Here is a 12,665-nt window from a genome sequence, read left to right as displayed (position 1 = left end):
TTTAAAAACATTTTCATATATATTTGATCTACTATTCAAATTATTTTTGACTGTTTTAAGTCTAAATAACTTTTTAGTAAAATAATTGAGCAGCTATGAATATTTTATGCTGTTTTTAATCTAATGAGACTAAAAAGTTTTAAAAGTTTGATCGGTTTTTAGTCTAGTTAATTTGTAGATGAACTTAATACATATTGTTTTCAAATTCAACATGAAATCTTATACTGTTTTTGTTCTACAATTTTCACTCTAAATGTTCGAATGCCAAAAGTCGACTAAGATGGTGACTTAAAATTTTTGGACTCAAAAGTATCTCATTAATAGTATATTACACTATTAGGGCAGAAAGTTTGAGATTTCTGCACTGCGCGCCATGATGCCCGAGGCGTAGCCGAAGGCATCACGGCGCGCAGTTCAGAACTCTTAAACTTCTGCCCGTGTAGTGTATACTATTTTTCTTTATAGCCGGCCGAAAGTACGTAAAATATTTCATTTATTGTATCAAAAAATTGATGCCTGCCCCCGACATTTGCGGCACGAGCGAAGCAAGTGCTGCTGGTCGGGGAGGGGGGCAGGCATCAAATAAAAAAATTAATGTAAAATCAAATAAAAATAATTAAAAACATTTTATTTTTTAATTTTTAGATTAAATAAAACTGAAATTTCTTGAATTCAACAAATATAATAGATTATTCTCGGTTAAAAATAGAAAAAACGAGCATATTATCTGAAAATTAACAATAATTAATAAAAATCAAATTAAATTGTTGTTACTGCGTACATTTTCTAAATATTTCATTAATTGAATAAAGTTGATCCATTTTACACACGTCACTGTCAAACTGAATCTCAGTACAGTACAATCTGGTTATAAGTTACATCGGATGATCTACTCACTCTTACGACAGTTATATTTTTATCTATATCTCTATCTATATATGAAATATTTCATGTAAGTAGAAGAAAGAAAGAAATATAACCAAGTTGTATTGTACCATCAATCGTAAATGATCAGCGTAAACAAAACATAGTTAGTAACAAAGGACTAATGTCAGTCGCGGTAGCGAAAGCATTTGCTCCCGCTGTTATAGAAGGCGAATGTGTAGCTTAATCAATGCACGAATCTTTAACTTTCTGCCTCGAAATAGGTGCAAAAGATGCGTACTTTCGACCGAGGTATAAAGAAAAATTATAAGTCGCATTTATTTAAAAAATAAATTAATTTATAATATATTCATGCGCTCTCTTGTTTTATAAACTGAACGTCGATTATAACCTTATATCTATCATATTTATTTGTCATAGCTTAACATTTCATGGATTATAAAAGTTTTGTAACTGCGAATATTAGTTGCAGTGATAACTAATAAATTCGTATTAACATACGTATATAAAATAGTTCTCATCGTTTGATTATGGATCTAAATCTAGAGTTTTCTAATTATCGTTATTAAACACAATGTGAATACATCGACAAGATTAAAATGTTGACAAGATGACAAGATTAATGGTAAATTTTATACTTTCACGCTTTCACACATCATTTAATGAGCCGTATTCACTATTTGGTAGTGCGAAGAATACCGCTTGGTATTCATTGCACTACGAAATAGTGAATAGTCACTATTTGAATTTCAGAGAATGAAAAACTGTGCCCTGTAGAGGATCTTCGAGGACATGAATAAAATAATAATAAATAAATAAATATATTATTATTATTATTTTTATTATCATTATTATTACTATCTAATTCGTAAAAGGTATGTTTTTGATCTACAGACGATCAAAAACCGACTAAAAATTATGCAACGTTTTGGTCTGTTTTTGACCTTGATGCGATCAAAACCAGTTAAATGATTGTGACAAAAAAGTCTGATTTTTGTCTTGAAACAATAGAAAACAATTTTATTATAACATTAAAAATGATCTCAAATTGGTCTGAATTAGGAATAGTCCGGGCAAAAACAGATTAAATTCTTTTATAAAATAGATACACATAATAAAATTAAATTGAATGAAAAATATTAAAAATTTTTATTAATCATAAAACAGACTAAATTTTTTGACCCGGGACTCCCAATCTCAACAGCTCTCTTATCTCCTTTGACATTTGAGGTGATACTTTTGTGCTGAATTTTCTTTTGTTTTTCTCGGAAAGAGGAACCGCCAGAGGTTTTTTGATAAACGGAATTATGTAACCTTTGATTAGATCTAAAACATAGTCTGGGGCTCCTAACTTGCGCCATTGGGGGATGTAGAATCTCAACTGACCGGCTTGGAACCCATCGTCATGCCCTTTGGGAACGACAATATCTTCTATCAGAGTCGCTTCACCTGGAATCTCCTCTTGAATCTCTCGAATCTCTCCTTGAGTTTCTTGATGCGTTCTTACGAAAGGAGGAACTAGAGGAAGAGGAATTAGATGTAGATTGGGCAGCAAGTTTCTTTGAAGAACCATTCCTCGGACCAGCTGACTTCTGGGGGAACTTATTCCTGTTTCCATAAAAAGGTTTTTCTTTGAATGGCTGACGGAAAATCGAGAAAACCTTATTCACACCACCTTGCTGATCCAAAAATTTCGACAAAAGTTCTTCATCGAATAAATGGGATTCCAAAGGAGGAATTTCTGCTAATTTAGCCGCATGATGTTGGTCCTTAGGCTTAAAAACTTTCCTCCTCATTTCAAAAACTTCCGCTCTCCTAGCACAAGTAAATTGCAGTAAGTCATCAGAAACTTCCTTGAAAGGTGAATTTCCCACAAAGACTTCCTTAATACTGTTGTAAGCATCAGGATGTTTGGAACCTAATGTTTTCAAACCTTCTTTAACCCTTTAGAGTCTGACCTTGAAACCCCACTCTTGGGTCTTACTATGGATTTGCGCTCCCCCCACTACTCTCACGCAAAGACGTTTCAAGATCCTCTGACTCTAAAGGGTTAAGATACTCCCTCTGTTTCAGTAGGCCATGCGAGATAGTTCCAGCTAACTCGTCCATACGCTCCAATAAAATTTGGTAGTACGATCTATTAACTACACTTTTCAGCTGACTATTAACTTTTAGAGTATCAAACACAGGAGAAGCATGAAGCTTTTTCTGCACTTCTTTGTATCGAATATTATTCCAACTTGATGAGTCTAACTTCTGACAAGAGATTCCATGAACTTTAATATCTGCTGATGGTGGCGGAATTACTGGTTCTTTTTCCTTAACCTGTGGATCCATAGACAAAGCCTCCAAGTCATTAGCTGATTCAATCGGTGACTCTTCAATTTTTGGAGGATTCCATGCTGAACCTGTAGAATGAATTCCTGAAATCGAATCGTGGTCATCCTCCGACTCCTCGTCGTCCTCACTGAAATCCCAATCTCTTTCGCTAACACAACGATTTTCTTTCACCTCATCAAATATTGCCATCGGAGTATTAAACATTTCATGCATTTTTTCCTCCAAAACTTCGTATCTGGATCTCTTAGACGGCGGCTCAACTATCTCTTCTTCTTCAACCTCTTCCCCAGTGGCCTTTTTCAACTCCTGTGCTGCCAGCTTACGCGAGATACATAAATCTTTAACAGGTTGTACAGCATGCAGAAAAATTTCCGCTTGAGCAGCTGTACCTTTGAGTTTATTCACTAAACAAGGAGAACTCATTATCAGTGCCCTACTAAAAGACCAGCGCAACATATTGACCTTTATATCTCTGTACTGTTTTTCTGGAAGATCCACCGCAGATGGATTAAAGGCTTTTGCAATTCCAACAGTAGGAAGAGCAAAGTGCAATTTATTTAAGGGGTTACATGGGTTTCGTGTGTTAAAAAAATCGATTTTTTTTTGCTTAATAATTTTTACAACATCAAGAATATTATCCTAAATTTTCAAGTCGATCCGAATAATAGTTTCGGAGATACAGCCTTTGGAAGGTGTGCGCTCCAAGTCAGGTATAGAAAGGTCAGCGCGCCTCAGGTATAGTGAGCAGCTGCTCGTCTATTGTTTGTCTGTCATTGTTGTATATAACTTTCACTTCCTAAGGACAACTAGTTTGACATATTTTATTTGGTGAATACTCATTGAAGGACGAGGTTCATTTGAGGTTATCCCAAGTTTCTATCATAAAAATTATTAAAAACGTGGTATTATTAGTGGTTATCTAGTGTCAGTTGTGAATTTGATAAACAATGCATAAAGTTACAAGAAAACAGTTAGCCCTTGGAGCTCGTAGAAAAGATAGACCGAAAAAAAGGAGACGGTCCTTTAATGGTAAAAATCCGGAAACTGATGATAGTTCCTTCACGAGCACCTCAGCAAAAAAATTAAAAGGTGATGATAAAGAGCACGTGCCAGAAGAGTACACGCTCCAATATTCAATCATAGATTTTGCCTTGGTTTTCTCAACTCTTTCATCGTTTGTGCGGTGTTCTAACATTATTAAAAATGAAGATGAAGATCATGGACTGAGGTTTGTGAATTATATAGGAGATGGGGACTCAAAAACCTACTCTGGTCCTCTCAAAGCCTAACCTTACGGTGAAGATTTTTTTATAAATAAAAAAGAATGCGTTGGACACGTGCAGAAAAGAATGGAGACCCGTTTGCGTGAGTTAGTAAAGAAAACAACTGAGGAAAAAATAGTAAAAGGTAAAAAAACACAAAAAAAACTCTTTCTGGCAAAGGTAAACTGACAAGTAAACTAATAGACAAATTAACTGTGTACTATGGTTTAGCGATAAGAAGAAACTGTGAATCAGTGGAAAAAATGAAAGACGCTATATGGGCTACCTATTATCACTATAGCTCTACAGATAAAAAACCTCAGCACGATAGCTGTCCAAAAGCTCCAGACTCTTGGTGCGCTTGGCAACGAGCATCAGCTACAAATACTCTTTCATCATTTAAACATGAGTATACTCCATTACCAGATGAAGTTTTGATTGCTATGAAACCAATATATGAAAATCTCAGTAAGGATGAGCTTCTGGAACGGTATGTTGGTGGTTTCACACAAAATAACAACGAGAACTTCAACCAGTTGATCTGGAAAATTACTCCAAAAATACTTCCTGCTGATTCGAAGATTGTAAATATTGCGACATTGGTCGCTGTTTGTATCTTCAATGAAGGAACATCAGCTTTATTATTGAGTATGCACGGTATGGATTTAAAATTAGGCCGAAACTCCCACGAATATGCCTGAATTTCGGATGAAAACCGTGTGTGCGCAGCCGAAAAAAAATCTGCGAGCGAGACTCGCGAAGCCAGAATCCGTCATCGACAGGAGCAAAAGGATGCCCTGGACATTGCAACTGCTGCAGGATCTTTACTTTATGGCCCAGGAATCGACGATTCACTGTAAGTTACAAAAAACATCTTTTTCCACTTTTATTGTTACTCAAAAATTTAAACGCGTTTTTCTCGGAACTGTGTTTTCAAAGTCGGCTGTCAAAAGTTCTCAGAAACTACTCAACCAATCTTGATGAAATTTTACATAGGTGTTCGAGATACAATTTACTCGTGCTTGTATGGAGGATTTTTTTTTTCAATTACAACTATTTAAAAAAAAAAAATGTCGAGCAAATTTGACCGAAATTATCATTTTTTTGGAAAAAGGTCTGCCAAAATTCCAATGGTTACTTTTTTTTTCTCCATTTAAGCACGAGTTTATGGTCTTAACTAAAACACGTATTTTTGTTTTTTCATTTTAGATGATCCTATCAGGAGTTATGCTGACAGCGCGGACGCACCTTTTTTTCGAAGGGTCACCGGAAATGACGTCACAATGGCGGAGTTTTAATTTTTTTTTTTTTGAAAATCTCAGAAATTATTCTTTAAATGTATATCTTTAAGACAGAAAAAAGTTTGAATTAAATAAATAATTTTTTATATAGAAAAAAAATTATTGAAAATAGGCCTTTTTCCCCTACAGAAACCCACACGGAAAAAATTTCGTTCTGGTAACCTAACTGTAGAGTTACCACAACTATACACAGTTTACTATTCGTTGTAGAGTTACAGTAACATAATGTTATTTAGTTCTAAAAACTCAATGTTGTTGAGCTCTCAGAGCTCTACGGGATTGTTTTCAGAGCCAAACGGTATAGTTGGGAGCGCCCTACGTTGCGCAGTAGTGGAGTGCGCTGACATATTTCGTAATTTTCTAAAATGACAAACAGAATTATTTTGTTACTCATCCATATTATTAAAAATATATGAGGACAATTAAGTTTCCAGTTTATTTATTTAAGGAAATAGGTTTTTTTTTTGTCAAATTGAATTTCGTTAGAACAGTTTTGTATTTGTAGTTTTTCAAGGTTCATTTGCAGTGACTGTTAATTAAATTTATTAGTTGAATATATTGTGATAAGTGATAAGTTATCGGAATACATTAAAAAGACCCCATTTAACACAAAATAAAATTTGTTTTCGTTTATTTATCTTTTCTTGTGCATATACGGTAGTGATTTTATGTCCAATATTTATTAATATAATCAAAAAAATAAGATAATTTTGTGACGACCATATTTTTATTTTACAAATAATTTTTATTTGTAATATAAGTTCTATTATTATTTTATTTCTATTATAATACTATTCTTATTTGTCATATACAATTATTGTTGGAAATATAAATTCGTTCTGTCGCATTTATTTATTAAATTATCAATGCTAAATCGTAAAAATTTATTAATCAGACTGCCAAAAATTTTTATAGCCTCAGAACGATCCTGTAGAGTTGTGAGAGGTAAATAACGTTTTTAGCTCTCAGAGCTCAACGATGTAGAGTTGCAGCAGCCAAACGGTATTGTTACTATAAGAATACGTTAACCTACTGGAACTTTTTACAACTAACTAACTACTAGAGTTTCTACAGCAAAATTTTTTTCTCCGTGCATGTAACCCCTTAAAATCTGAGGATCAACCTCCAGGTCCGCTCCAAACAAATCTTCCATAGAAAGGTCCATTGTCTTCTAATTCTTCCAACCATCCGGCAAAGATTCTTGAGTCAACAACTTGAGGCGATCCAAAATTCGATCTTCTTCCTCCGTCGAAGCCGATTCCTCCAGTAAATCCTCCAAAGTCGTCCAAATTTCTTTGTTCCTCTGGAAGAGAACAGGAAAAAATTACAAGAGATATCTCAGGATATTGAAAAGAAGAAATAAATTCAGCTCGGGAAGAAAAGTCCGCGAGCCATTAATTGCGAATTAATCGAGCCGACACAAATGCATCAAGAGCATACACGTCAATTGCTATGACGTCTCGGCTGCGTCTCCTGAGCCGTTACGGCTGCTGCTGCAGCAAACGAGCCTAGCATAGGAATAAACACAACACGATAACCGCTCGTTTTGGCTGCGCTCCACGAGCCAAAACAGCTGCTGCTGCGGCTGGCGAGCCGAGCTGGTTTCAAAAAGGGTTCCTAAAACAAAACAAAAAGTTATAAAAAACAAATTTCTTACCTTTAAGTCACAATACAACTCAAATTCTCAAACGAACGTTACACAACGTTTTTTTAAAACATGTACACACTACAGAAAACGAAAGCGTACTGAGGATATTCTGCTCCGTAAAACAAGTCGCACTAGCCGGCAAATGACAATCAGGGCTTTAATGAAGGGGGTTTATTTCCCCTTTAGCTCTTCAATTGTCTAATTTTATTAAAATTTTACTTAAATTTAGCACGTATACACATGAAAGAGGCGAAGGATAATCTCCGAAAGGTCAAGCCAAAGGTATAGACCTGAAATACCTTAAAAACAACACCTCAAGGTTAACTTCCTTCTAAGGAGACGATTCAGCGATCATGCGCTCTCTGTCAGGAGATATCAATACTACTATTAGTCGACAGACTATATATGGTCATTTGTAATTTGATATAGCTTGCAATGAAAAAACTTCTCACGAAAAAAGTTCTTATTAGAAAGATATCTTCATAATCATATCATAACTATCAATATTAAATGAAATCTGTTATTTTATACAATTAAAACAAATTTTTAGAACATATTCAAACTTGGCATGTAAATAACCATAAATATTAAAAACTATCACGTAAAATACATAAAAAATATCAATATGATAGCATATTAATAGAAATATGATAGAACGTAACCATAAATATCAATTATCACAATGAAGCACCCAATAATGAAGGATTATTGTTTATTGGGGGGCTTAGCCTCCCAACCCTCACTAGGTCACTACTTCTAGATTTCAATATCACTAAAAAATAAAAACATAAGAGATTTTGTTGTGAGATATTTTCGTCTTGAGATTTTTGATCAGAGATATTTTCCATCGAGATCTTATTGTATATATATATTTTAGTGGAGACGCAATTAGTTTCAGATTAATACGAAGAGTCACCATATGGCCTCATAAGGCCAATTTCGATATCAGGCCATATCTAGACATTTAGGAACTTTTTTCACAAACTTATTAATTAATTGATACCTTTTTAGTTTTTCCCCTTCAATTCTTCTACACAAAATTTTTAGAAAAATTCAGTTTCTTATGACTGCACACAAGCTATCGAGGTTAAATGAATTGGTGGATTTCTGTAACTGTTCATCAATGTACACAGTAAAAATTTTACGTCAATGCGTCAAAAATTTGTTGTAAAAAATGTTTAAGTTAAAAATTCAACAATTTTCTGTGTTAATTTAAGACAATAAAAGTTAAAATTATACATAAAAGTATAAAATATTTAACACATAATTTATTGACGCGATGACTCAAAATTTTTTACTGTGTATTTGTCTAATGTTTGCAGTTTCGAACTAATGTATACATTGGTCTCATCAGTTTTGCTCAATGTACACTTGTTCGATGTATATATCGCTCTCCTATTCGTATGACTTGGATCAAACCAAACTTTCGTTGCTCAGTTTTAGAGAAAGATAGAGAAAGAGAAAGAGAGAGGGAAAGGGTACTTTTAGATGCTTGATGATTTGTTAGTAAGAGTATGGTCTAGTTTCGAGATAACATAATACAGTTGAAAGTGATTAATTCATAAAATAGTTTGAAAGTATATTGAATGCGAAACCTATTTTGATCACACGTGTGCTACGAGCATCAATCAATATTTTATAGATTTTCTTTTTTTTTTTTCATGAAGTCAACTTCATAGAGATATTGTAGTTGAGAGAATTCAAAGGCATTTTCTAAAGTTGAATAAAAAAAAATAATCTTGCCATCGATTTTTTCACTATTTTTTTCTCGATATATTTTAATATCTTATATAAAAATCGAAATAAAAACAAAAACTTTGATGATAAATACAATAAAAAATTACAATAAACATATGGATGATTCTCTGTAAGGATGTTTTTTGCTGTCCCAGGCATTTTTTTATTAGAAAAATTGTTATTTTGTTATTAAAAAAAATTTATTACGAAAGTAAAAAAACATTTCTATTTGGAGCATTGAAAACTAAAATGAAATAAATTTTGGTTTTTTTGCTATAAATTCGTAAACCACCGAAATATCAGTCCCCTGGGCTGTCCCATTCCCAAAATTAAAACTTTAAGATTAAATTTTAAGTTATTCGTTCATAATATATAATTTGGTCGAAGGCTGGCAATGGCCTGGTCGGCTCGGTGCTCGCTTTTCGAAAGAGTGGGACCCGGGTTCGATCCCAGCACGCACCAATATTTTTCAGTGATTATAATTAAAAATATGTGTGTTACGTTACGTTGCCAGCCTCTGGAAGTGGCAGAGATAGCCGGGCGGCACACGTCTGACTTGGGCGATCACACATTTAAGCAACAACTTGAATGGGTGACCACTTTAGTCAACGTTGGCTAGCGCGAGGGATCTCTGCACACTAGGAGAGGGGCCTAATGCTCCAGTGGTCGATAAAGAAGAGTTTCTTATCAATCACTGTAGACTTAGCCCAGCTCCGGCTGTACTATCATGGGTTTTCTGTGTGGTTTCCCCATGATTCTGTTCCTGAGAAGGTGAGGTTCAAAAGGTGAATAATGGCAAGGAAAGCACGTCGGTCCACAGCCGCAAAAATTAAAAGTAGAAATGAAGTGTCAGGTGGGACTTGCTGAGGTCCAATATGAGGAATAGAAAAAGCGTAGAGCTAGGAGAAAAAGAGGAATCAGCTTTGTAAAACTAAGAGATGTACAAGTAAAGCATAATAATAATATATAATTTGGTCCATAATGCTTATAACCATAGTTGGTTAACAAAAAATCTTCTTCAATAAAAGTACCGAAAATTAATTTGTTTCATTAAATTCATTAAACCAAAGTTTGTTCCAGACATTTTAAGATCAGTCCCCTGCCAGAAGTTCAAAGCCAAAAAAAATCCAGCGTGTTATTTTACCTTTTGTAAGGTTTATAAGGATCTAACTAGCCTTGGGTTAATAACCATAGGGCTGTTAGCGCTTTATCGGCATTTTATTTAGTGTCAAAGCACCGTTTGTGCTGGAAATATGTGTCAGCTATTTTTATTTATAATTTATTTATAAAATTGGATCCCTAAGTCTTAATATTATTCTAATTAATGTAAACATTCATTGAGAACTTGAAAAGTTGAATCCATTGAAATAGTTTGCTTGATTTTTCTCAATTTGATAAAAAAACAGTCCCTTGGCAAGCACTCCGCTGTCATGTTATATGGCAAAAGATACACAAATGTCGAAAAAGCAAAAATTAAGTCGGCTGTTCATTTGTTATGATTAAGCTGATAGTTTTGTAGCCCCTGTTAATTTTTTTTCGAATAAAATCAAAAATAATTTGGTCGGACAATTTTGTACAGATTTAACACGTCCTTACAGAGAATCACCCATATAAAAAAATTTTTTAATTTTCTAAAGCCAAAATATTTTTATTAATGTGTGTTACATTCAATAATTTTAGAATGAAATAATGAAAATATAATTGTTTGCGCTCGAAGTATGTTACTTAATTATTTCAACTTTCTTTCCACAAAAATAGGGGAGGGTGGGGCAAGATGGCCCACCTGGGGCAAGAAGGCCCACCTCAAAAATTGACCAAAAATTTATTTTTCTAATTTTTAATCACCACGAATTCGGGTTATTGATGCATTTTTAGCTCAAAAACGTAATAAGTGCAATTTTAAGCGCTGGAAGTTGCAGGGATGGCCTTTAGGGTCAACCGTTTTCCTAATTTTTTTGATTTGTACAGATTCCAAATGAGCATTGAAAGTTTAGTTAAAGTCATTGCAAATCTCATAAGTGAAGTTGAAATTTATCTACCTTCAAGTGCGATGAATTTTTCTGTTACTTAAAATTTTCTTAGTAACATCCATTTTTTGTAGAAAATAAATTTAATATGTTTTTTACGAATTCTATTTAAATAAGTAGCCAAATTTATTTTTCACATATCATAAGAACAATTTATCGGTTATGTGATCAGTAGGGCCAAGAACTTTTGCAGCCCAGTTTCTGGTCCCTAGTGATGATCAGCGTGTGTGTATAAAAAAACTTCTTTATGTATGTTAAATTCTTAGTCCGTTGACTGAATAACTTTACATGTAATGTTAAGTTTTTGAACAACTTATATTGGAATCAATGACCTCATATAGTTTCTATTGCACACACACACACACACATACACACACTTATACATTACCTATACCCTATTAAGTTGCTTTCATTGGAGTAATTAGTCAGCTGTAATTATGAAGTTAGTATTAATAAAAACACAAGCTACTGTACGCATCGTTCCTTGTCAGTTACACTTTGCACCTGTCTCCCAAAATCCTACAGGTTATGGGCCCAGGAGCTGTGGTGCAAAAAGAAAGTAAAGTAAAAAGTTCCTCTTTTTTTTTTTTTTTTTTTTAAAAGGAGAAAGTGAAAAGTAAAGTTCAAGAAAGCAGAAGTAAAGAAGTTCAAGAAAAAAGTAAAAGTTTAAGAAAAAGTAAAAGTTCGAAAGAAAAGTAAAGTTTAAGGAAAAGTAAAGTTCAAGAAAAAGTAAAGTTTAAGAGTTGGAGAAGCGTCGTGTAGTGATCGATCCCGATTACGTGGTGTAAATTTAAGAATGGCAGAAGCTCTACTTTTTGGCATTGCCAGAATTAGAAATAACAATAATAATTACCAAGTATGGAAATTTAAAATAGAAAAACTTCTGGAAGCGTGAAGGAGCACATGGAAGGCGATTGCAAACCTAAGGCCTACCACGGGTGAGGACGCGCAAGACACGTGGGATCAGCGCGACGACAAAGCGCTTGGCACGATATGTCTGTTAATTGAGGACACACAAATATCTCTTATACGCAACAAAACCACTGCAAAAGAAGCCCTGCTAAGGATGCTCACTAAAGGAGTACCATGAAAAGGCTAGTGGACTAAACAAATTCTCATTAATAGTCGAATTACTACAACTAAAATACCAGGATAACGAAGACATGGAAAAACATGTTGCAAAAATTCAGGAACTCATCGATAATCTCACGGCCCTGGGTAACAGAAGCGCAATTGAATTTGGTCCGTGGATCATCCTTAGAAGTATGCCGACATCATACCATACATTAATATCAGTTCTTGCTTCAAGGCCAGAAGATGAGCTCACCATTGATATCGTCAAAGCAACCTTAATTGAGTGAATTTAAAAGGCGAAAAAGCTTAGGACAAAGCGAGGATTATGACTCAGCAATGAAAGCAAATGTAAGTAAGGCTTACGTCGAGTGTTATTTTTGTCATGAAATCG

At 34.1% G+C, this 12,665-nt stretch overlaps 1 protein-coding gene across 1 annotated transcript in view; it reads right to left on the bottom strand.

Moving 5' to 3' along the window:
- Positions 1 to 6,906: 6,906 nt before the first annotated feature.
- LOC123259072 overlaps positions 6,907 to 12,665 on the bottom strand; it is a 14,074-nt gene continuing 8,315 nt past the window's right edge. The window contains exons 10-11 of the mRNA XM_044719338.1: positions 7,274 to 7,405; positions 6,907 to 7,091 (exon numbers count right to left, since the gene is read on the bottom strand). Of these exons, the coding sequence (XP_044575273.1) occupies positions 6,907 to 7,091; positions 7,274 to 7,405 (317 nt within the window). The remainder of the gene's footprint in view (positions 7,092 to 7,273; positions 7,406 to 12,665) is intronic.

The sequence above is a fragment of the Cotesia glomerata genome, linkage group LG2 (genome assembly GCF_020080835.1).
Source record: "Cotesia glomerata isolate CgM1 linkage group LG2, MPM_Cglom_v2.3, whole genome shotgun sequence".
Classification (NCBI taxonomy): domain Eukaryota; kingdom Metazoa; phylum Arthropoda; class Insecta; order Hymenoptera; family Braconidae; genus Cotesia; species Cotesia glomerata.
This window is presented reverse-complemented; position numbering and strand designations above follow the sequence as displayed.